At 41.8% G+C, this 26855-nt stretch overlaps 1 protein-coding gene and 1 pseudogene across 1 annotated transcript in view; both read left to right on the plus strand.

The window, feature by feature from the left end:
• The window catches only part of LOC126355799 (facilitated trehalose transporter Tret1-like), a 97829-nt gene that overhangs the window by 59550 nt on the left and 11424 nt on the right, over positions 1 to 26855 (plus strand). Inside the window, exons 4-5 of the mRNA XM_050006220.1 lie at positions 5100 to 5408; positions 26323 to 26431. Coding sequence (XP_049862177.1) covers positions 5100 to 5408; positions 26323 to 26431 — 418 coding nt within the window. The remainder of the gene's footprint in view (positions 1 to 5099; positions 5409 to 26322; positions 26432 to 26855) is intronic.
• Positions 18521 to 18638, plus strand: LOC126357324 (5S ribosomal RNA; annotated as a pseudogene).

The following is a 26855-nucleotide window of genomic DNA, read 5'->3' on the forward strand; positions in this document are numbered from 1 at the left end:
TGCAAATTCTCACTCAAAATCCGCTAGCACGAGCCCCAACTGATTCCTGTCTCTGCTGAAATTTGGACGAGAGTTTGGCGACGGTCCTCGTTGATCTTTTGGCTGACCTAATTTCACTATGTTGAAGGGCGTCCAGAACAAGCTTGGTCATCAACACACATCTCATTAGGTTTAAAGTGCCCAAACCACTCGAAAACCTTGTGCGGCTCATAGCGTCCTCCTGGAAAGCTTCTTGAAGCATTTAATGTGCCTCTGTTGCAATTTTTACAAAATTTCACACACACACTCTATGTTCTTTTAAAGTTGCCGTAACGACTTCGCAGAGGTAACCCGCCATGCCATAACGACTTCGCAGACGTAACCCGCCAACAGTCAGAGAAACACAATGCCACACTTGCAGGTTGAGCTCTACACTGACGCCGTCTGCACAGCTGTTTCATTTAGGTCTCTACTAACACCATCTAGCGTCAGAACTCTGCACTGCGTCTACGAGTGGCAGCGTCCTCGTAGTCCGGTTTCTTTTGGGACCCCCCCCCGTATGTATAAACGCCTTAAGATAAACAGAACATGTTCGAAATGCGTTGCATTATGTTAGATTAAGCGTAAAATAAAAACTTGCAATAAATAATATTGACACAGTTCAGCCTTACGAAAGAGATTATTTGTTGCTGTTGCGGTCTTCAGTCCTGAGACTGGTTTGATGCAGCTCACTACGCTACTCTATACTATGCTAGCTTCTTCATCTCCCAGTACGTACTGCAGCCTACATCCTTCTGAATCTGCTTAGTGTATTCATCTCTTGGTCTCCTTCTACGATTTTTACCCGCCACTCTGCACTCCAATACTAAATTTGTGATCCCTTGATGCCTCAGAACGTGTCCTACCAACCGTTCCTTCTTCTAGTCAAGTTGTGCCACAAACTCCTCCCCATCCTATTCAGTACCTCCGCATTAGTTATGTGATCTACCCAACTAATCTTCAGCATTCTTCTGTAGTACCACATATCGAAAGCTTCTATTCTCTTCTTGTCCAAGCTAGTTGTCGTCCATGTTTCACTTCCATACATGGCTACACTCTATACAAATACTTTCAGAAACGACTTCCTGACACTTAAATCTGTACTCGATGTTAACAAATTTCTCTTCTTCAGAAACGCCTTCTTTGCCACTGCCAGTCTACATTTTATATACTCTCTACTTCGACCATCATCAGTTATTTTGCTCCCCGAATACCAAAACTCCTTTACTGCTTTTAGTGTTCCATTTCCTAATCTAATTCCCTCGGCATCACCCGACTTAATTCGACTACACTCCATTATCCTCGTTTTGCTTTTGTTGATGTTCATCTTATACCCTCGTTTCAAGACACCGTCCACTCAGGTCAACTGCTCTTCCAAGTCCTTTGCTGTGTCTGACAGTATTACAATGTCATCGGCGAACCTCAACGTTTTATTTCTTCTCCATGGATTTTAATACCTACTCCGAACTTTTCTTTCGTTTCCTTTACTGCTTGCTCAATATACAGATTGAATAACATTGGGGATAGGCTACAACCCTGTCTCACTCCTTTCCCAACCACGGCTTCCCTTTCATGCCCCTCGACTCTTATAACTGCCATCTAGTTTCTGTACAAATTGTAAATAGCCTTTTGCTCCCTGTATTTTACTCCTGCCACCTGCAGAATTTGAAAGAGTGTGTTCCAGTCAACATTATCAAAACCTTTCTCTAAGTCTACAAATGCTAGAAACGTAGGTTTGCCTCTTCTTAATCTAGATTCTAAAATAAGTCGTAGGGTCAGTATTGCCTCACGTGTTCCCATATTTCTACGGAATCCAAACTGATCTTCCCCAAGGTTGGCTTCTACCATTCGTCTGTAAAGAATTCGATTTAGTATTTTGCAGCCGTGACTTATTAAACTGATAGTTCTGTAATTTTCACATTTGTCAACACCTGCTTTCTTTGGGATTGGAATTATTATATTCTTCCTGTAGTCTGAGGGTATTTCGCCTGTCTCATACATCTTGCTCACCAGATGGTAGAGTTTTGTCAGGACTGGCTCTCCCAAGGCTGTCAGTAGTTCTAATGGAATGTTGTCTACTCCGGGGCCTTGTTTCGACTTAGGTCTTTCAGCGCTCTGTCAAACTCTTCACGCAGTATCATATCTCCCATTTCATCTTCATCTACATCCTCTCCCATTTCCATAATATTGTCCTCAAGTACATCGCCCTTGTATAGACCCCCTATATACTCCTTCAACCTTTCCCTTCTTTGCTTAGAACTGGGTTTCCATCTGAGCTCTTGATATTCATACAAGTGGTTCTCTTTTCTCCAAAGGTCTCTTTAATTTTCCTGTAGGCAGTATCTATCTTACCCCTAGTGAGATAAGCCTCTACATCGTTACATTTGTCCTCTAGCCATCCATGCTTCGCCATTTTACACTTCCTGTCGCTCTCATTTTTGAGACGTTTCTATTCCTTCTTGCCTGATTCATTTACTGCATTTTTATATTTTCTTCATTCGTGAATTAAATTCAATATTTCTTCTGTCACCCAAGGATTTCTATTAGCCCTCGTCTTTTTACCCACTTGGTCCTCCGCTGCCTTCACTATACTTCATCCCTCAGAGCTACCCATTCTTCTTCTACTGTATTTCTTTCCCCCATTCTTGTCAATTGTTCCCATATGCTCTCCCTGAAACTCTGTACTACCTCTGGTTCTTTTAGTTTATCCCGGTCCCATCTCCTTAAATTCCCACCTTTTTGCAGTTTCTTCAGTTTTAATCTTTAGTTCATAACCAATAGATTGTGGTCAGAGTCCACATCTGCCCTGGGAAATGTCCTACAGTTTAAAACCTGGTCCTTAAATCTCTGTCTTACCATTATACAATCTATCTGAAACCTGTCAGTATCGCCAGACTTTTTCCATGTATACAACCTTCTTTTATGATTGTTGAACCACGTGTTAGCTATGATTAAGTTGTGCTCTGTGCAAAATTCCACCAGGCGGCTTCCTCTTTCATTTCTTACCCCCAATCCATATTCACCTACTACGTTTCCTTCTCTCCATTTTCCTACTACCGAATTCCACCAGGACTATTAAATTTTCGTCACCCTTGACTATCTGAATAATTTCTTTTAATTCATCATACATTTCTTCAATTTCTTCGTCATCTGCATATAGACCCGTACCATTGTTGTTGGCGAGGGCTTCGTGTCTTCGCCACGACAATGCGTTGGCTGTACTGTTTGTGGTAGCTTACCCGCATCCCTATTGTTTTATTCATTATTAAACCTACTCCTGCATTACTTCTATTTGATTTCGTATTTATAACCCTGTATTCACCTGACCACAAGTCTTGTTCCTCCTGCCACCGAACTTCACTAATTCCCACTATATCTCACTTTAATGTATCCATTTCCCTTTTTAAAATATTGTAACCTGCCTGCCCGATTAACGGATCTGACATTCCACACTCCGATCCGTAGAACGCCAGTTTTCTTTCTCCTGATAACAACGTTCTCTTGACTAGTCCCCGCCTGGAGATCCGAATGGGGGACTATTTTACCTCCGGAATATTTTACCCAAGAGGACGCCATCATCATTGAATCATACAGTAAAGCTGCGGCCGTAGTTTCCCTTGCTTTCAGCCGTTCGCAGTACCAGCACAGCAAGGTCATTTTGGTTAATGTTACAAGGCCAGATCAATCAATCATCCAGACTGTTGCCCCTGCAACTACTGAAAAGGCTGCTGCCCCTTCAGGAACCACACGTTTGTCTGGCCTCTCAACAGATATCCCCCCGTTGTGGTTGCACCTACGGTACGGCTATATGTATCGTTGAGGCACGCAAGCCTCCCCACCAACGGCAAGTTCTATGGTGGATGGGGGGTTTATATATATATATATATATATATATATATATATATATATATATATAGTTTTTAATATAAGATTTCATTATAAGAAGAATAAGCGAAATAGAATCTTTGGTGGAGTCCTTCGTCTTGGTAATCAGCGGCTGGCTTGCTGTAAGAGATCTTTACATTTACTATTACTATTTAACACTGCAGTCAGTCGGGAAAATCAATCGTTTGGACAATTTGTTCCCTTTACGAAAGATTGTGAATTCCATATGTGTACGAAGCTTTTTGGACGATGTAACACAGACTCAGTTATTGCAGGCTCTCTTCGACACAACTAAAACTTCCCAAGTAATTATAGGGCCAACGTGATCAACAAATGATTAAGAAAAAACTTATTCGTTCATTCACCCCAGAACAAAAAAGTCACAAACCTTATTTATGGAGGAAGTCGTGTATTAAATCCATCTCCATTACATGTCCAGATCTCCGGTGATTCCACGGCTTAATTATTTTCCTTTTACAATCTGTTTCTCTTCAAAACAAACCGCTAGCGGCACAAATGTTAATTGGATCGCTTTAGCGAGAAGAAAAGCAGAATATATATATATATATATATATATATATATATATATATATATATATATATATATATATATATCTCAGAAACACGTCAATCCCTCAACAGATACTCCAGAAGCTGTCCTAGTTACCACTCTAACAGCCATGGAGAATGCATATATGCATCTCTGTTATTTCAAAAGAATAAATGCATTAAGAAATACTTTGGCGTCGACGAGCTGTCGCTGCATATATTACGAGAAAATCAGATCAGATAACTTTTCCAAAGTGAATGAATGTGGATGGTTTGATTGAAAATGATTAATTGGTGCGTGGTAGAGGATATTTGCTGTGGGGATATTACAAACCCTGCACTACGTCTACGAGTGAAAGCGTCCTCGGAGTTCGGTTTCTTCCCCCCCCCCCCCCCCCTTCGTACGTATAAACGCCTGAAGATGAACAGAACATGTTCGATACGTGTTGCATTATGTTAGATTAAGCGTAAAATAAAAACTTGAAATAAATAACGTTGACACAGCTGCAGGCTTACGAAAGAGGTTATTTATGACGGATGAAATAAAGAACCAAGTACCTGAGGCGCGGTCGTATCAGAGGTTCTGGCGACAGGCAATTGGGCGCGTGGCGCCTCTGGTATCACCCTGTCTGGTTTTGCGTGTCCAGGAGGCAGTGGAAGACGCGAAGAAGAACGAGGCGTCGTTCCGAGACCTGGTGTCGACGCGGGGCAACGTGCGCGCCCTCTACCTGACGCTGGGCCTGATGACGTTCCAGCAGCTGTCCGGCATCAACGCGATGCTCTTTTTCGGCGAGGCCATCTTCAAGATGACGGGCAGCAGCATCGACAGCAGCGTCTCGCTCATCATCGTCGGCTTCGTCATGCTGGCCGCGTCCTGCACCACGCCGCTGCTCGCCGACCGCCTCGGCCGCAGGATCATGCTCGTCGCCTCCGCCATCGGCATGTGCATCTCGCAGGTACGACCCACTGCAACGCTTCCTCCCGCCTTTCTTGTGAAGCACTTCCCGTATACTCTAGTCACATCTTGATCTGTCGAAGTATACCGTTCGCGACCACCTTTCCATCTGACGTCAGCTTATTTCAAAATAAAACTTCCTGGCGGATTAAAACTATGTTCCGGGCCAAGACTCGAACTCGGGGCCTTTGCCTTTCGCGGGCAAGTGCTCTACCAACTGAGCTACCCAAGCACGACTCAGGCCCCGTCCTCAAAGCTTTAATTCATATCAGCGCACACTCCGCTGGAGAGTGAAAGTCTCATTCTGGAAATATCCTCCAGGCTGTGGCTAAGCCATATCTCCGCAATATCCTTTCTTCCAGGAGTGCTAGTTCTGCAAGGTTCGCAGGAGAGCTTCTGTGAAGTTTGGAAAGTAGGAGACGAGGTACTGGCGTTAGTAAAGCTGTGAGGACGGAGCGCGAGACGTGCTTGGGTAGCCCAGTTGAACGCCGGCACAGTAGCTCAGCGTGTTCGGTCAGAGGGTTAGCTGTCCTCTGAAAAAAAAAAAAAAAAAAAAAAAAAAAAAAAAAAAAAAAAAACCACTGAGTGAATGAATCAATAAAGAACTTCAACAGCCGTCAGGTGACGTCCGCCACGAACAATTGAAACTGAGCGACCGCTACGGTCGCAGGTTCGAATCCTGCCTAGGGCATGGATGTGTGTGATGTCCTTAGCTTAGTTAGGTTTAATTATTTCTAAGTTCTAGGCGTCTGATGACCTCAGAAGTTTAGTCGTATAGGCTCAGAGACATTTTAACTATCTGAACTATAACGAACAAAATGAGATTTTTTTTAGGAAAAAAGAGTTGGTAGAGTACTTGCCGTCGAAAAGCAAGGGTCCCGAGTTCGAGTCTCGGTCCGGCACACATTTTTAATCTGCCAGGAAGTTTCATATCACTGCAGAGTGAAAGTCTCAGTCTCTTGTTGCAAAATGTTTGGGAAAATTTTGTGGTTTTATTATAACATCCTTCTTTCACTTGAACTTTAACGCACACTACTGCAGTAATATACAAGGGTCGTTCCGAAAGTAACGCCTCCTATTCTTTTCATTCATGGAAACTACGATAGGTACATAAATCACAATAGCACAGCCAAATAGAGTAAATATTTCAGCTTCAGACTGTCATTTTTCCACATAGTCACCACCATTCACTATGCACTTTTGCCAACGATGAACCAGTCTGCATGTCGCGCTTGTAAAACTCGGGACCGGCTGACGCTAACCGCCTCCTTACAGATTTGACAACAGCATCCGAGTCTTGAAAATGCTGGCCACGTAGTCCAGATGCCGAAGGAGATGGAAGTCTGAAGCTGCTAAATCGCGGTGGCTCTGATAAGACAGTCCTGCCCAATTTTGCATGCTCGCAGGAATGGTGTGCAGCCTGGCGTTGTTATTTTTCAGGCGAAAATTGGTCTTCTTCTACATCTACTTCTACATGATTACTCTGCAATTCACATTTAAGTGCTTGGCAGAGGGTTCATCGAACCACAATCATACTATCTCTCTACCATTTCACTCTTTCTGTTCGAGCTCTGATTTCTCTTATTTTATTTTGATGATCATTCCTACCTATGTAGGTTGGGCTCAACAAAATATTTTATCATTCGGAGGAGAAAGATGGTGATTGGAATTTCGTGGAAAGATTCCATCGTAACGAAAAACGCCTTTCTTTTAATGATGTCCATCCCAAATGCTGTATCATTTCTGTGACACTCTCTCCCATATTTCGCGATAACACAAAACGTGCTGTCTTTCTTTGAACTTTTTCGATGTGCTCCGTCAGTCCTATCTGGTAAGGATCCCACACCGCGCAATAGTATTGTAGTAGTGCAGGGCGGTGTGCTTACTGCAAGACCTTGGGTACACACACCATCAGATTATTTGACTTGTTGCTCTAACCAAGTAGGCGAGTGTCAGCAATATGTCTCGTGGTCTTATCGTCGCGTGTTTATCTTCTGCCGTTAGGTCAGACGATAGAAATGCCATTTGCATGCTTAGAGTAGCAGATTGATAGTGGCCAACTTTAAACAGAATTTGATTAATTTCCACACACATTTATTAAAATAATAAAAAGCATAGATATTACATAACTTGGTTCTGGATGCTGTTTACAGTTGACAATCTGAAGTTCCTTTGGTCTTGGTACGTTAATATTATCACTGATACTTGACAAACTGTCTATACATTTCTCTTTATGGCTATGTACAGGAATATAATAATCGTATTAGGCGCAGACTGAAACTTGACTACAGACTAATGCAGACTGACTGATCGGAGGTCTGTACACTCATTATAATACCTCGCGCGTTCAGGTATCACTGCGCGAGTGTGATCCACGAGGAGAAGAGGTTCTACGTTAGCAGCAATCTCATTGGCTGCGTTACATATTAATATGTGGATCGGCGGAAGCAGAATTTGGTCCGTCTCTAAGGCAGCGCCATCTCGTAGTGCGGAGACGGACGAGTGCTGCGCCTGTGCTGTTGTACTTTGTGGAGCGCGCTCCAGTGAGAAAGTTGTGTACGTGCTGATTACGCGGAACTATATACACAACATGTAGGCAGCCTCCTTAGTAGGTCTGTTACAGTTTCTAAGTGTCCAGCCAATAAAACGCAGTCTTTGGTTAGCCTTCCCCACAACATTTTCTGTGTGTTCCTTCCAATTTAAATTGTTCGTAATTGTAATACCTAGGTATTTAATTGAATTTACGGCTTTTAGATTAGGTTTATTTGTCATGTAACCGAAGTTTACCGAGTTCCTTTTAGCACTCACGTGAATGACCTCACACTTTTCATTATTTAAAGCCAGCTGCCCCTTTTCGCACCATTCAGATATTTCTTCTACATCGTTTTGCAATTTGTTTTGATCTTCTGATTACTTTATTAGTCGAAAAAAGACAGCGTCATCTGCAAACAAACGAAGCTAGTTGCTCAGATTGTCTCCCAAATCGTTTATATAGATAAGGAACAGCATAGGGGCTATAACACTACCTTGGGGAACGCCAGAAATCACTTCTGTTTTACTCGATGACTTTCCGTCAATTACAACGAACTGTGACCTCTCTGATAGGAAATCACAAAAAAATGGCTCTGAGAACTATGAGACTTAACATCTCAGGTCATCAGTCGCCTAGAACTTAGAACTACACACATCCACGCCCGAGGCAGGATTCGAACCTGGGACCGTAGCGGTCGCGCGGTTCCAGACTGAAGCACCTAGAACCGCTCGGCCACAGGCGGCCGGCCAGAAAACCACAGATCCAGTCACATAATTGAGACGATATTCCATAAGCACGCTATTTCACTACGAGCCGCTTGTGTGGTACAGTGTCAAAAGCCTTCTGGAAATCCAGAAATACGAAATCGATCTGAAATCCCTTGCCTATAACACTCAGCACTTCATGTGAATAAAGAGCTAGTTGTGTTTCACAAGTACGATGTTTTCTAAACCCATGTCGACTGTGTGTCAATAGACCGCTTTCTTCTAGGTAATTCATTATGTTCGAACACAACATATGTTCTAAAATCTTGCTGCATATCGACGTTAGTGGATTACTCCTACTACCTTTCTTGAATATTGGTGTGACGTGTGCAATTTTCCAGTCTTTGGGTACGGATCTTTCGTCGAGCGAACGGTTGTATATGATTGTTAAGTATGGAGCTAATGCATCAGTATACTCCGAAAGGAACCTAATTGGTATACAGTCTGGACCAGAAGACGTGCTTTTATTAAGTGATTTAAGTTGCTTCACTACTCGGAGGATATTTACTTCTACGTTACTCATGTTGGCAGCTGGTCTCGATTCGAATTCAGGAATATTTACTTCGTCGTCTTTTGTGAACGTATGTCGGATGGCGGTGTTTAGTAGCTCTGCTTTGACAGCACCGACCATCTTACCATTGGACGTAAACTTATTGCAAAACGTTTGGGAAAATTTTGTGGTTTCATTATCATAACTGCTGAACCATAGCATCATTCTTTCACTTGAACTTTAACGTACACTGCTGCAGTGATGTACTAGGGTCGTTCCGAAAGTAATGCCTCCTATTTTTATTCATGGCAACTACAGGAGATACTTAAATCACAATAGCACAGCTAAACAGAGCGAATATTTTAGCTTCAGACTGTCATTTTTCCACATATTCAACTACATTCGTTATACACGTGTGCCAACGATGAACCAGAGTCTGCATGTCGCGCTTGTAAAACTCGGTAAAGGCTGACGCTAACCGCCTCCTTACAGCTCTGACAACAGTATCCGAGTCTTGAAAATGTTCGCCACGTAATGCAGATGCCCAAAGAGATGGGAGTCTGAAGGCGCTAAATCGGAATAGTACGGCGGATGTCGTAAGACAGTCCTGCCGAATTTTGCAATAAGTTCGTGGTCGCAAAACTGGTATGGAGCCTGGCGTTATTATGTTGCAGGTGAAAGTTGGTCTTCTTCTCTGGTCTTACCCTGGAAAGTCGGACTTTCAAGTTCGTGTCGTGTTGTAGCGTGCTGAATTGACAGTTTCTCCAGGCTACGACACATCCAAAATATATCCAAAAGATCAGGATACCAATTCGATTCTACACAAAGTACGCGAAAGAACTTGCCCTGCTTCCTACAGCAGTGTACCGCAAGTCTAGAGGAACGGAAGGTTCCAAATGATTGGAAAAGAGCACAGGTAGTTCCAGTTTTCAAGAAGGGTCGTCGAGCAGATGCGCAAAACTATAGGCCTATATCTCTGACATCGATCTGTTGTAGAATTTTAGAACATGTTTTATGCTCGCGTATCATGTCATTTCTGGAAACCCAGAATCTACTCTGTAGGAATCAACATGGATTCCGGAAACAGCGATCGTGCGAGACCCAACTCGCTTTATTTGTTCATGAGACCCAGAAAATATTTGATACAGGCTCCCAGGTAGATGCTATTTTTCTTGACTTCCGGAAGGCGTTCGATACAGTTCCGCACTGTCGCCCGATAAAGAAAGTAAGAGCCTACGGAATACCAGACCACCTGTGTGGCTGGATTGAAGAGTTTTTAGCAAACAGAACACAGCATGTTGTTATCAATGGAGAGACGTCTACATACGCTAAAGTAACCTCTGGCGTGCCACAGGGGAGTATTATGGGACCATTGCTTTTCACGATATATATATAAATGACCTAGTAGATAGTGTCGGAAGTTCCACGCGGCTTTTCGCGGATGATGCTGTAGTAAACAGAGAAGTTGCAGCATTAGAAAATTGCAGCGAAATGCAGGAAGATCTGTAGCCTATAGGCACTTGCTGCAAGGAGTGGCAACTGACCCTTAACATAGACAAATGTAATGTATTGCGAATACACAGAAAGAAGGATCCTTTATTGTATGATTATATGACACCGGAGCAAACACTGGTAGCAGTTACTTCCTTAAAATGGGAATATGAGTACGGAACGATTTGAAATGTAATGATCATATAAAATTAATTGTTGGTAAGGCGGATGCCAGGTTGAGATTCATTGGGAGAGTCCTTATAAAATGTAGTCCATCAACAAAGGAGGTGGCTTACAAAACACTCGTTCGACCTTTACTTGAGTATTGCTCATCAGTGTGGGATCCGTACCAGGTCGGGTTGACAGAGGAGATAGAGAAGATGCAAAGATGAGCAGCGCGTTTCGTCACAGGGTTATTTCGTAAGCGGAGATTTAGCAAAGTCAAGTGGCAAGAGAGGCGCTCTGCATCGCGGTGTAGCTTGCTGCCCAGGTTTCGAGAGGGTGCGTTTCTGGATGAGGTATCGAATATATTGCTCCCCCGTACCTATACCTCCCGAGGAGATCACGAATCTAAAATTAGAGAGATTCGAGCGCTCACGGAGACTTTCCGGCAGTCATTCTTCCCGCGAACCATACGCGACTGGAACAGGAAAGGTAGGTAATGACAGTGGCACGTTAAGTGCCCTCCGTCACACACCGTTGGATGGCTTGCGGAGTTTAAATGTAGATGTAGAAATCACAATAGCACAGCCAAATAGAACAAATATTTCAGCTTCAGACTGTCATTTTTCCACATAGTCACCACCATTCGCTATGCACTTTTGCCAACGATGAAACAGTCTGCATGTCGCGCTTGTAAAACTCGGAACCGGCTGACGCTAACAGCTTCCTTAGAGCTTTGAAAATAGCATCCGAGTCTTGAAAATGTTGGCCACGTAGTCCAGATGCCCAAAGAGATGGAAGTCTGTAGGTGGATGTGGTAAGACAGTCGTACATAATTTGCGTTGAGTTCGTGGTCGCAGAACTGGTTTGGAGCCTGGCGTTATTATGTTCCAGGTGAAAGTTGGTCTTCTTCTCTGGCCTTACCCTGGAAATTTGGACTTTCAATTTAGTCGGTGTCATCTTGTAGCGTGCTGAATTGACAGATTCTCCAGGCTCCAGGACAACCAAAAGAACGGCACCACGCGGATGTTCCAGAAGACTGTGCACATCACTTTTTCCTGCAGACGGCTGTGTCTTGAATTTCTTCTTTGATGGAGAATTTGCATGTCGCCAATCAATGGGCAGTGTTCTAGATTCAGGCTGGTAGTCATGGCACCAAGTCTCATCTCGGTAACGATGCTACTCAGAAAATTGTCACCTTCAGCTTCATATTGATCCAGCAGGACCCGACAAATTTGCATTCGATGAGTTTTTGTTCTTCTGCAAGCATCCGAGGCACCCATCTCGCACCGCCTTTGCGATAACCGAGATGTTCCAACATTGTTTTCATAGCATTACAGCGGACATTCAGCTTTGCACACAGTGCTCTGGTCGTTATACGCCGATCAGCACGGATGAGTTTATCAAGACGCTCTTCTTTGGGAGAGAAGACAGCTGTGCAGAGTCAACCGAGCCGTGGCTTTTCATACACATCCTTTGCACCACCTTTAATGCTTTATCCATTGCCTCACATTGCTCACATCTATTGTACAGTCTCATATGTTCAAATGTGTGTGAATTCCTAAGCGTCCAAACTGCTTAGGTCATCGGTCCCTAGACATACACACTACTTAAAGTAACTTACGCTAAGAACAACACACACACCCATGCCCGAGGGAGGACTCAAACCTCCGGCGGGAGAGGCCACACAGTCCGTGTCATGACGCCTCAAACCGCGCGGCCCCTCCGCGCGGCTTGTGTAGTCTCCATACACCTTCAGCAAGCATCGATGGATTTTCATTGGCGCAGTTTCTGCACCAGTGAGGAATTCAATCACACATCGCTGTTTTATACGCACGTCCATATCAGACTCCATTTTGAACACTCCTCTGCTGGCAGCAACTAACGCAGAACAATGGAAGCACCTGCAAAGGAAAGAGGAAGGTTCAAGTATTAGCACTAGATCATCTGGCACGGGCATCCAGAGTCATCGCAAAAAAATAGGACGCATTACTTTCGGTAGGACCGTCGAATATCAATTCATTAACCACATTTACTATTAAATCTAGCTGCATAATCGTTCAGCTGGAACAATGTTGCCTGGAACGCTCAGTAATCTCTAACGATGGTTTGGTATAGCTTCTTTGATTTGCACATTACATCAGTCGTATTAAAAGTGATTCCTACTCTTATTCGTATTTTAGTATTATTCTCCGGGACTCTAATTTCGCCATATACCATGGACCCTTGAAAAGCGTGATGACTCTTGAGAACTGGGGGGAATCAACATTTCCATACTTCAGTGCCACTGTGTACAATGTCATCCTAAGTTAAACTGTAATTTATTTTATGAGCCTCTACGTTAATCAGATAGGCAACTGACTTCATACTGAGGCTTCGACTCGACGACATAGGGAAATATGTGTCAATATACAGGGTTGGCGAGAAGTCCCTGTAACCCTTGTAATAGATTAGATTGGATTAGATTTCCTTTCATTCCAATTGATTCGTAGCGAGGAGGTCCTCCAGGATGTAGAACATGTCAGAAAAACAATAATACATGACAAATATTTACAAGTCAAACAAATAAGCTAATGTGCCATTCCACAGGTCCCAAGTGGAATGATCATCTTTTTTTTTAATGAACACTATATGAAAGAATCATTTTACAAACAGTAATGCACTGAATTTAAAATATTATTTTTGTTTATAAGGTAATAAACATGTAATACAACTACAATAATACTTATTTATGATGAAAAAATTACTGCACTGAAATTGTGAAGAAGTTATATTGTACTTTTACACACACACACACATGCATCATTTGGTCCTCCTGAGAAAATCCCCAATGGAGTAGAAGAAGTTGGCCACCAATAAATCCTTTAGGCTTCTCTTAAACTGAATTGCATTGCTTGTTAAGCTTTTTATGGCTGCTGGCAAGTTACTGAAAATGTGTGTTCCTGAATAATGCACATCTTTTTGAACAAGAGTAAGTGACTTTAAGTCCTTGTGAAGATTATTCTTCTTTCTAGTATTGATTCCATGAACTGAGCTGTTGGTTTGAAAAAAGTGATATATTTTAATGACAAATTTGACCAAGCAATAAATATATTGGGAAGCACTAGTTAGTATCCCTAGTGCCCTAAACAGACTTCAGCAGGATGTTCTTGAGTTCACACCACATACAACTCTTAATGCACGTTCTTGTGCCCGGAAAACTTTAGCTTGGTTTGATGAATTACCCAAAAGATAATCCCACATGACATTATGGAATGAAAGGAAGTATAGTATGCCAGCTTTTTCATTTTTATATCCCCTATGTCTGACACAATTCGCATTGCAAATAGAGATTTGTTAAGATGCTTCAGCAGTTTTGTGGTGTGCTCCTCCCAGTTGAATTTATTATCAAGCTGCAATCCCAAGAATTTAACACTGTCCACTTCTTCTATGTGCTTGTCATCGTCTGTTAGGCATATACTCGTGGGACGCCCCTAACAAGTTCTGAACTGCGTGTAATGTGTTTTTTCTAAGTTTAGTTACAAATAATTGGCTAGGAATCAGTGATTAATGTCCACAAATATTTTACTAGCCGATCTTTATAAGACTACACTTTATTTGCTATTTTTTGCCATGTTTGTATCATCGGCAAACAAAACGAACTTCGCATGTGGTAATGTTACTGATGAAAGGTCATTGATATATATAAGAAAAAGTAAGGGCCCTAAAATGGATCCTTTTGGGACCCCACATGTAATTAGTTGGATGACTCCTGATAGCTTAATACACGTCTCTTTCCTAATAAAACGCTTTGTTTCCTGCCAGAGATATAAGATGTGTACCATTTTGCAACATTTCCTGTTACACCATCATGTAATTCTAATTCATCTGTTTTATTTTAGCACAAGTGCTTCCTAAGTATTAAGTGTCCATTATATCTGTATATTCCCAATCAAGCTGTAAGCACATTTACATATGCCTCCAGGTCCTTCTTGACATATTTTTGAGCATGTCCGCTGTTACAGTGCGAAATGCATCCTCAACAGCTTTGCGTAGTTCTTTGTAGGACAACAGCGAGGTTTGTAGCAAAACGGTGTGTCTCCTTACTACACTCGTGAAGTGCGGGAGTTCCTAATTGAACACTTTCCAGCACGGTGGATAGGTCATGGTTTATCAGCAACACCTGTCGTGATCTCACCACATATGACGTCTCGTTATGTGAGTCACCAAGGTGCATATATATGCACATGCATCCTGTAAGGCCCCTTTCCTCCAGCTGAAGTATTAGCCACGTTTATAACACGCGTCAATAAACTGCGCCAGTCACAGTCCCTTCAAAAAAGTATGGTCCAAGCAGATTACGTGAGGCGAGTTCCTTCCTAACTCTACTGTGTAATGAGGATTCTCTTTGGCACAAACGACAATATTTCGAGCAAGTGAGCTGCGATAAATAGAACATCCATCTGAAAACATAACCTTGGCAGGATTCACTGCATTTGGAAACTGAGTTAACAGAGCACGGCGTGCTAAAACGCGATCATTCTCGTCTGTATCCAACAACTCGTTTATGAACATCAGTCGGAAAGGTCTGAGTTTAAGGTATTTCTTCATGTGATCTCGTATTGTTATCCTCAGCACACAGAGTTCCGATGCACGTTTGAGTGTCGACTTCATAGAAGATTGTGCAATCGAAACAGAGGCTCCGGACATGTTTCTTCTCGTGTCTTCTTCCTTCCACTCCGCAGTCTGTCTTTAACACTGCCAAAGGTAAAACCACGTCTTTTGCAATACAGAAGTGTATTCACTGTGGAACCTTATTAAATCTTTCCTGGAATGATTGCATAGTATATCTCCTTGTCTTGCTCTGTATGTTGTCGTTCGTGAACCCACTCACTTGTCACTAATTGCTCCTCAAAAGTGTAACTATGACTACTCATATCTGCCATGGTAACAAATTAAAATCCGACTGCGACTACGAAAACATGTAAACATGAAGTACAACAATGATTCTAACAACCGAGAAGAAGTAATGTAGCTACCATCCTGCATAACACCATTCGATACTAAACAGGGTTACAGGGGTACAGGAACTTCTCGCCCACCGTGTATATTCACCATACATTCTCTAAGTGAAGTGGTCTTTCTATTAGAGGTTCCATAAGAAGATTAGGAATATAGTGAGCTAGGAGTGAGGTTCAGAGAGAAAGTGACTCATGTTTTATGAAATGGAAGTTTATTAACAGAAAAATCCCTTCATTCTCACAGCTCGTATAGTGCACCGAGAAACGAAAATAAATCAACGTGGTTCCTTAAGGTGTGTGGAGGATTACTACTGATACTCTTTAAGATTAACATCAGTAAGCGAAATGTGGGCACTTTAGGGAGTGAACAACTCTAAATCTCGCAACATCCAAGTTTACTATATTCCATAAACGGTCGATAATTCCAACAAATCACATCCTATCGAATCGCTCTCTGGTCTATGGGTATTCATTCTATTCAGGGTGGCCGGCCGCGGTGGTCTCGCGGTTCTAGGCGCGCAGTCCGGAACCGTGCGACTGCTACGGTCGCAGGTTCGAATCCTGCCTCGGGCATGGATGTGTGTGATGTCCTTAGGTTAGTTAGGTTTAAGTAGTTCTAAGTTCTAGGGGACTAATGACCACAGCAGTTGAGTCCCATAGTGCTCAGAGCCATTTGAACCATTTTTTATTTAGGGTGTTGAGTGTGAGGCAACGATATGGGCCTATCGTTAAACATGCTGGTGGCTGCTTGGCCAGTAGAAAGACGCTAGTTAAAAAAGGCGTTTACTGCTCATGCTTGAAAAGAATCCAGTGCAAAATTTCAATTTTTTCAATCAGTATTTGATCAGTCAAAAGATCGTTGCTTTAGACCACTCCGGGTTAGGATCATGTTTGAATATGACTCAATGGAAAATTGCCACGAGTCTACACAGAAAGACAGGGAAACTGCTCTTATGTCTACCTGCACATTCAATTATTCACACATCAAGGCATTTCAGGGTTGAGTCATGATGGAGACTACGGAAATAAAAGACGTTGCTGATGTGAGCTGTACAGTAGAACACACTGGTCCCTATGAATTCCTTCACCGAGCACGGGATAGAAGTATGACAAAAATAGTGGAAAACTAAGTTGCCGGAATGAATTCGCAGTGAACAAAGTGTTTTAAGTAAACTTTATATGGAAGGTGTTTGTAACAGCCTCCTTTCGGTATCCCATGGATCAGACTGAGGCTGCTGTCTGGGACATGGAAATGTACACATTCAGTTTAATTTAAGTGCAGGGCTGTAGTGGAGAGGATGTCAAATGCAGGCTGGCTGTAACACTATAGCAAGAAAAGCTTTTGTAAAGAAGAGAATGTTTTTTAACATCTGATATTAACTTAAGTGCTAGGAAGTCTATTGTGTACATATTTTTCTGAAGTGTAGCCTTGGACGGAAGTGAAATGTGAAGAATAAGCAGTTCAGACAAGAAGAGAATAGAAGCTTTGGAAATATGCTGCTGTAGAATAATGCTAAAATTAGATGAGTAAGTAGAACGCAGGAAGTACTAAATCAACTTGGTTGGTTGGTTATTGGGATTAAAGGGATCAGACTGCTAAGGTCATCGGTCCCTAAATAAATTTATAGCCCAACATGATGCATACTGAGGCATGAAGTAATAGTCAATCTGGTAATGGAAAGGGATTTGAAAGGGGGGAAGAGTATACATTGTAGAGGGAGACCAAGGGATGTATACAGTAAGAAGGTACAGATGTATATGGGTTGCAGTAGTTAAAATAGAGATGAACAACCTTACACAGGAAAATTGTGTCAAACCATTCATTGGACAAGAGACCGCAACAATAACAACGACAGTGAAATATATACATTACTGTGCTTCGTAGCCGATTATAACAATAAACTAAACATTAAATTTAAGACTTTTTGTATGAAGATGCTCTTCAGTGGATTGCCAGGGCTTGCACAATAGGCAGTTCTTTATTAGAGACTTAAACTGCGCCACATCATCTACATAATATTTAGTGTGATCTGGTAGTTTGTTGAATATACATGTGCCAATGTATGTGATCCATTTCCTGTATTATTGTTAGCGCATTCAAATTTTTGTAAAGCTTGTGTTTGGTTCAAATTTTATGATCTTGCTCTCAAGAATTCGCTATTTTTTGTTTTTTGAAAATGAGATATATTAGTAATGACAAAGGAGATTAATGAGATTATATATATATCAACTGTGAAGTAGTTGTCAAAATATACAGTTTTTTAAGAGGTATTTGCAAGATGGTCTAGAAGTAAACCAAATATAATTCTGTTTACATGCTTCTGTATTCTCAAATTACTGTCATTCTATGACGAGTCTTCCCAGAAAATTATTTCATAATTAATTAGTGAGTGTAAACAGGCGGAATAAACCAGTTTATTCAGTTTTAAAACACCTATAGCAGCAATAATGCGTGCTCGAAACAGCTGAACTGTAAAGTTTTATTAATTCTAGCAGGTGAGGTTTGCCGTTAAGCTTGTGATCTATTTGTAGCGCTAAAACTTAGCGTATTGTACTTCTTATATTTCATCTAGGATCGTTTAAGTACATTAGAAACAACAGAGTACCCAAAATCGAATCTTGTGGTAATCATGTCTGATTTCTTCAAATAGTGGGTGCCTATGTTTTATTATTGGCAACGGCCTTGCTGCAGTGGATACACCGGTTCCCGTCAGATCACCAAAATTAAGCGCTGTCAGGCGTGGCCGGCACTTGAATGGGTGACCATCCAGGCCACCATGCGCTGTTGCCATTTTTCGGGGGTCAAAGAAAACCATCATAACGACTGGCAGTGCGGTGTGCTGGCCACACGCTCCTCCTATCCGCATCCTCAGCTGAGGATGACACGGTGGTCGGATGGTCGACGATGGGCCACTTGTGGCCTGAAGACGTAGTGCTTTTTTCTTATGTTTTATGGTTGATATGGAACTCTTTTCGCGTTGTTTCTGTCATTCGGATAAGATACAAACAAACATCATCCAAACAGGCCTTGAAGGACCAACGCCACCAACCAGCCACCGTGTCGTTCTTAGCCTCTAGGCGTCACCGGACGCGAATACGGAGGGGCATGAGGGACTGATGACTCCGTAGTTTGGTCCCTTTTTATCCCCAAACCAACCAATGTACGGAGGGACATGTGGTCAGTACAATGCTTTCTCGGTCGTTGTCAGTTTTCGTGACCAGTGCCGCTGCTTCTCAATCAAGTAACCCCTCAATTGGCCTCACAAGGCTCAGCGTACCCTGCTGCCCAACAGCACAAGTCAGATACGGACGGTGATCCATCCAAGTTCTAGCCGAGCTCAACACCTCTTAAGTTTCGTGATCTGACGGGAACAGGCTTTCCACTGCGGCAAGGCAGTTGGCATTCAGATAAAATGAAAATAAATAAAACTTATGACCCTGCTGTGTGTACTACGAGGGTCGTTGATGTTGTTGTCTTCAGTCCTGAGACTGGTTTGATGCAGATCTCCATGCTACCCTATCCTCTGCAAGCTGCTTCATCTCCCAGTACCTACTGCAACCTACATCATTCTGAATCTGTTTAGTGTATTCATCTCTTGATCTCCCTCTACGATTTTTACCCTCCACGCTGCCCTCCAATACTAAATTGGTTATCCCTTGATGCCTCAGAACATGTCCTACCAACCGGTCCCTTCTTCTTGTCAAGTTGTGCCACAAACTCCTCTTCTCCCCAATACTGTTCAAATCCTCCTCATTAGTTATGTGATCGACCCATCTAATCTTCAGCATTCTTCTGTAGCACCAAATTTCGAAAGCTTCTATTTTCTTCTTGTCCAAACTATTTATCGTCCATGTTTCACTTCCATACATGCCTACACTCCATACAAATACTTTCAGAAACGACTTCCTGACACTTAACTCTACACTCGATGTTAACAAATTTCTCTTCTTCAGGAGAGACATTTTATATCCTCTCTACTTCGACCATCATCAGTTATTTTGCTCCCCAAATAGCAAAACACATTTACTACTTTAAGTGTTTCATTTCCTAACCTAATTCCCTCAGCATCACCCGACTTAATTCGACTACATTCCATTATCCTCGTTTTGCTTTTGTTGATGTTCATCTTATATCCTCCTTTCAAGACACTGTTCATTCCGTTCAATTGCTCTTCCAAGTACTTTGCTGTCTCTGACAGAATTACAATGTCATCGGCGAACCCCAACGTTTTTATTTCTTTTCCATGGATTTGAATACCTACTCCAAACTTTTCTTTTGTTTCCTTTACTGCTTGCTCAATATACAGATTGAATAACATCGGGGAGAGGCTACAACCCTGTCTCACTCCCTTCCCAACCACGGCTTCCCTATCATCCCCTTCGACTCTTATAACTGCCATCTGGTTTCGGTACAAATTGTAAATAGCCTTTCGCTCCCTGTATTTTACCCCTGCCATCTTTAGAATTTGAAAGAGAGTAATCCAGTCGACATTGTCGAAAGCTTTCTCTAAGTCTACAAATGGTAGAAACGTAGGTTTGCCTTTCCTTAATCTAGCTTCTAAGATAAGTCGCAGGGTCAGTATTGCCTCACGTGTTCCAACATTTCTGCGGAATCCAAACTGATCTTCCCCGAGGTCGGCTTCTACCACCTTTTCCATTCATCTGTAAAGAATTCGCGTTACTATTTTGCAGTTGTGACTTATTAAACTGATAGTTCCGTAATTTTCACATCTGTCAATACCTGCTTTCTTCTGGATTGTAATTATTATATTCTTCTTGAAGTCTGAGGGTATTTCGCCTGTCTCATACCACTTGCTCACTAGATACTCGAGTTTTGTCAGGACTGGCTCTCCCAAGGCCGTCAGTATTTCTAATGGAATGTTGTCTACTCCTGGGGCCTTGTTTCGACTCAGGTGTTTCAGCGCTCTGTCAAACTCTTCACGCAGTATCGTATATCCCATTTCATCTTCATCTACATACTCTTCCATTTCCATAATATTGTCCTCAACTACATTACCCTTTTTTAGACCCTCTATATACTCCTTCCACCTTTCTGGTTTCCCTTCTTTGCTTGGGGGTCACTCCAAAAGAAATACACACTATTTTTTTTAAATCCATCTTTTACTCTACGTGATTGAAAGTTTTACAGTGTGTAGATACATCCTTTAGAAACAATATTCTCATTTCCCCGCATAATTTCCATCCCTCTCAACTGCCTTACGCCATCTTGGAACCAGCGCCTGTATACCTACACAGTAAAACCCTGGAGCAACCTGTTGGAGCCACTGTTTGGCAGCATGCAGAAGGGAGTCATCATCTTCAAACCTTGTTCCACGAAGAGAGTCTTTCAGTTTGGCAAAGAGATGATAGTCACATGGAGCCAGGTCAGGACTGTAAGTCGGGTGTTTCAGTGTTGTCCATCCGAGTTTTGAGATCACTTCCATGGTTTCTAGACTGGCATTTGGCCGTGCATTGTCGTGCAACAGCAAAAAATCCTGCTTTTGCCGATGTGGTTGAACACGACTCAGTCGAGCTTGAAGTTTCTCAGTGTCATCACATATGCATCAGAATTTATGGTGGTTCCACTTGGCATGATGTCCACAAGCAAGAGTCCTTCGGAATCGAAAAACACTGTAGCCATAACGTTTCCAGCAGAAGGTGTGGTTTTGCATTTTTTTTCTTAGATGAATTTGCATGATGCCACTCCATGACTGCCTCTTCGTCTCTGGTGAAAAATGAAAGAGCCATGTTTCATCACCTGTCACAATTCTTCCAAGAAATTCATCTCCACCATTCTCGTACTGTTCCAAAAGTTCGCTGCATACCGTTTTTCTTGTTTCCTGGTGAGCCACTGTCAACATCCTGTTAAAGCCACCTGGAACAAACGTTTCTTAACGCCTACACTTTCAGTATTCTGCAAACACTTCCTTCCAATATTTCAGTGTAGCCTGACAATTCGTTCACTGTAGTGCGACTGTCAGCAGCCACGAATTCGTTAACTCTCTGCACATTGTCTGGAGTGTGTGCAGTACGAGGGCTGCTGCTGCGAGGACAATTCTCAATATTGCCGTGCTTGCTTTCACCACGTAGCCTGCTTGCTCACCGATTAACTGTACTGCAATCGACAGCAGCATCTCCGTACACCTTTTCCCACTGTCTAGTTTTCACAGCACAGGAATTCTATGACAACACGTTGCTTCTAACGAACGTCAAGTGTAGTAGCCATCTTGAAGACATGCTGTGACGGCGCCTTTCACGGGAACAGGTTGAACTAAGCTTGAAAACAAGCGGAAGGGGCGTATCTACGTACTGTAAGACTTTCACACATGCAAAATGAAAACTGTATTTTTACAAAAATAGTGTGCATTCCTTTTGGAGTGGCCCTCGTATTTTATAATAACAAGTTTTAGTGGCATATATAAATGGCAGAAGTTCGAAGGAAAAACACCTCTCGCATGCTGTACATTTACTTTTCTATTTTATTTGCGCACCAACACGTGTTTTACCCCGTTTACAAGGCCTTTTCAGTGGGTGTCAAATCAGTGTCTAATTCGTGGTTCTAAGAGAAACAGCTTTCTGTCGTCTGGAAATGGTTGAAAGCTTCTTGCGTTCGCTCTGTTTTAGAAAATTACTATTGTAACTGACATTTTCTGTGTCCAGACGTGAATGGAGTAGCCTTTTTCTAGTGTTACATTTTTTAATGTTACGAGTACTCTGGTTCCTAACAACGTATTTCTTGTATCGATTACATTATTGTGGTGGTTTTGTCAGTATGCTCACTTTTTAAACGATTGCCTGTAGATGGTGGCTGAAACAACAGCAAAGAAAGCCGTTTATTTTGCGTACATATTGTGGTAGGTTATTTATGTATGGCAGGTCCAAAATTTAACTAAATTACTAGGGGCATATTAAAAGTCACAAATTCTAAATTTCTCCAAAATGATTTTGTGATTTGAAATGTCGAATACTTTAGACAGATCACAAATAATGGTGATAAGCATGTATCATAAAATGAAATATACTAAAGATCCACTAATACTGCGATCATGATTATATTTCGGTTTGTTGCAGGGAAAAATATAGGTATTACACATTTTCCACTCCACTGAACAACAGAATGTAAACTGATGCAAAGAGAAATCCTAATTCAGAAAGAATTTTCAGTCTGCATTGAGTGTGAATTGATCTGAAACTTCGTGGCACATTAAAACCACCAGACTGGGGCTCGAATCTAAGACCTTGGCCTTTCGCAGGTAAGCAGTCTACCGACTGCACTATCGAAACACGACTCTCGACCCGGGTCGGCAGAACATTTGCCCACGAGATGCAAAGGGGCCATGTTCGAGTCCTTGTCCACATATGATAAATATCCAAAACATGACCTCATGTCTCAACTATACTCAACATTAATACGCTCAATGTATACAGTTAAATCGAAGTCGTCGAGGCTCACAGCTCGAGATACAGAGGTCGCGAGGTTGGCGCTACAAGGTCTCTGAAACATCTTTCAGTAACTTCCTTCAAATCACATACGTCGTTCATTGAAACTCAGCGTCACTACGGATGTGGCCATTTTAAATGTGAACAGCGAGTGGCCGATAATGGAACATCCCAAATGACTGGATAATATACCCAAAACTGCTGCTAGCTGTATTGCAGTATAACACCATCATTACACTCTAAGACGTTTTCAGACCTTCACAGAAAAGAGATTGTGAAATGAACACTCCTTTCCATCCGGCTCTATGCGTTTAAGCTGTTGAAATTCCACTTTTTTTTAAAAATAAAACCAAGGTGAACTAAAGAGAAAACAAAAAATAGAAATCACCATATTTGTGTGTCCAGTGGAAAAAATGGGCTTATCACATGATTCTTCGCAGAAAGCGTGAACCGCATGAAATGAAAACCAATTCTACATAGAATTTTTTTTTTGCTTGAATATAATCATAGCTAACACTTGGTTTAAGAATCATGAAAGAAGGTTGTATACGTGGAAGAACCCTGGAGATACTAAAAGGTATCAGATAGATTATATAATGGTAAGACAGAGATTTAGGAACCAGGTTTTAAGTTGTAAGACATTTCCAGGGGCAGATGTGGACTCTGACCACAATCTATTGGTTATGACCTGTAGATTAAAACTGAAGAAACTGCAAAAATGTGAGAAATTAAGGAGATGGGACCTGGATAAACTGAAAGAACCAGAGGTTGTACAGAGTTTCAGAGAGAGCATAAGGGAACAATTGACAGGAATAGGGGAAAGAAATACAGTAGAAGAAGAATGGGTAGCTCTGAGGGATGTAGTAGTGAAGGCAGCAGAGGATAAAGTAGGTACAAAGACGAGGGCTGCTAGAAATCCTTGGGTAACAGAAGAAATATTGAATTTAATTGATGAAAGGAGAAAATATAAAAATGCAGTAAATGAAGCAGGCAAAAAGGAATACAAACGTCTCAAAAATGAGATCGACAGGAAGTGCAAAATGGCTAAACAGGGATGGCTAGAGGACAAATGTAAGGATGTAGAAGCTTATCTCACTAGGGGTAAGATAGATACTGCCTACAGGAAAATTAAAGAGACCTTTGGAGAGAAGAGAACCACGTGTATGAATATCAAGAGCTCAGATGGGGGCCCAGTTCTAAGCAAAGAAGGGAAGGCAGACAGGTGGAAGGAGTATATAGAAGGCTTATACAAGGGCGATGTACTTGAGGACAATATTATGGAAATAGAAGAGGATGTAGATGAAGACGAAATGGGAGATACGATACTGCGTGAAGAGTTTGACAGAGCACTGAAAGACCTGAGTCGAAACAAGGCCCCCGGAGTAGACAACATTCCATTAGAACTACTGACGGCCTTGGGAGAGCCAGTCCTGACAAAACTCTACCAGCTGGTGAGCAATATGTATGAGACAGGCGAAATACCCTCAGAATTCAAGAAGAATATAATAATTCCAATTCCAAAGAAAGCAGGTGCTGACAGATGTGAAAATTACCGAACTATCAGTTTAATAAGCCACGGCTGCAAAATACTAACGCGAATTCTTTACAGACGAATGGAAAAACTGGTAGATGCAGACCTCGGTGAGGATCAGTTTGGATTCCGTCGAAATGTTGGAACACGTGAGGCAATACTGACCTTACGACTTATCTTAGAAGAAAGATTAAGAAAAGGCAAACCTACGTTTCTAGCATTTGTAGACTTAGAGAAAGCTTTTGACAATGTTGACTGGAATACTCTTTTTCAAATTCCAAAGTGGCAGGGGTAAAATACAGGGAGCGAAAGGCTATTTATAATTTGTACAGAAACCAGATGGCAGTCATAAGAGTCGAGGAGCATGAAAGGGAAGCAGTGGTTGGGAAAGGAGTTAGACAGGGTTGTAGCCTCTCCCCGATGTTATTCAATCTGTATATGGAGCAAGCAGTAAAGGAAACAAAAGAAATTTTGGAGTAGGTATTAAAATTCATGGAGACGAAGTAAAAACTTTGAGGTTCGCCGATGACATTGTAATTCTGTCAGAGACGGCAAAGGACTTGGAAGAGCAGTTGAACGGAATGGACAGTGTCTTGATAGGAGGATATAAGATGAACATTAACAAAAGCAAAACGAGGGTAATGGAATGTAGTCAAATTAAGTCGGGTGATGCTGAGGGAATTAGATTAGGAAATGAGACAGTTAAAGTAGTAAATGAGTTTTGCTATTTAGGAAGTAAAATAACTGATGATGGTCGAAGTAGAGAGGATATAAAATGTAGACTGGCAATGGCAAGGAAAGCATTTCTGAAGAAGATAAATTTGTTAACATCGAATATAGATTTAAGTGTCAGGAAGTCGTTTCTGAAAGTATTTGTTTGGAGTGTAGCCATGTATGGAAGTGAAACATGGACGATAACTAGTTTGGACAAGAAGAGAATAGAAGCTTTCGAAATGTGGTGCTACAGAAGAATACTGAAGATAAGGTGGATAGATCACGTAACTAATGAGGAGGTATTGAATAGGATTGGGGAGAAGAGAAGTTTGTGGCACAACTTGACTAGAAGAAGGAATCGGTTGGTAGGACATGTTTTGAGGCATCAAGGGATCACAAATTTAGCATTGGAGGGCAGCGTGGAGGGTAAAAATCGTAGAGGGAGACCGAGAGATGAGTACACTAAGCAGATTCAGAAGGATGTAGGTTGCAGTAGGTACTGGGAGATGAAGCAGCTTGCACAGGATAGAGTAGCATGGAGAGCTGCATCAAACCAGTCTCAGGACTGAAGACAACAACAACAACATAATCATTGTCAAAACAATAAACTGTGAAGCAGTTGATAAACTTAATTTTTTCTCTGTACATAGAAATGTCCAGATGGAACAAAAATTCTTAGTTATTACAAGGCCTATTCTCCTTCGGTCCGCCAAATTCACTAAGTTGGAGTCAAATGTGTTCGCTACAACCTCGATACGGTTTCCTTGACGTGACATCTTTTTTCATGCAGGTTGTCCTGGCAATATACTTCCAAATGGCTTCATCAGGAAAAGATGTCTCATCGCTGGGCTGGCTTCCCGTAACGACATTCGTCATGTATATTGCCGTCTACCCACCTGGTAAGTCTCCCTGACATTAGTCACTGATTCAGCAGTCATACTATTCTGAAAACTCTATATTTTGCATATGATGTAGCTTCTGGTTAATCTGCAGACCAATGGGTATCTCGTAGTAATTTTCTTCTTCTGTACACAATGTATTCATTCCGTGTCTTCATTCAGCTCGTTAGAGAGGACAAGAAGTTCCAAACCAAGTTTAATCACATTTTTTGTACACCATTATTATGATACTCTTCTTGCTGTACATACAAGATCGCTTAATTAATCATAAAGGAACACTGATATAAATATGTAATACATGTGAGCCGCCTAACATTACAGATGCTTTTTTCTCTTATTTTTTAAGTAAATTGCATTCACATTGCCATACATTATGTAGAACGTAAGAATCTTCGATTTCCTCATTCTTCTTGTAACTGTGCCA

The sequence above is a fragment of the Schistocerca gregaria genome, chromosome 3 (assembly GCF_023897955.1).
Source record: "Schistocerca gregaria isolate iqSchGreg1 chromosome 3, iqSchGreg1.2, whole genome shotgun sequence".
NCBI lineage: Eukaryota > Metazoa > Arthropoda > Insecta > Orthoptera > Acrididae > Schistocerca > Schistocerca gregaria.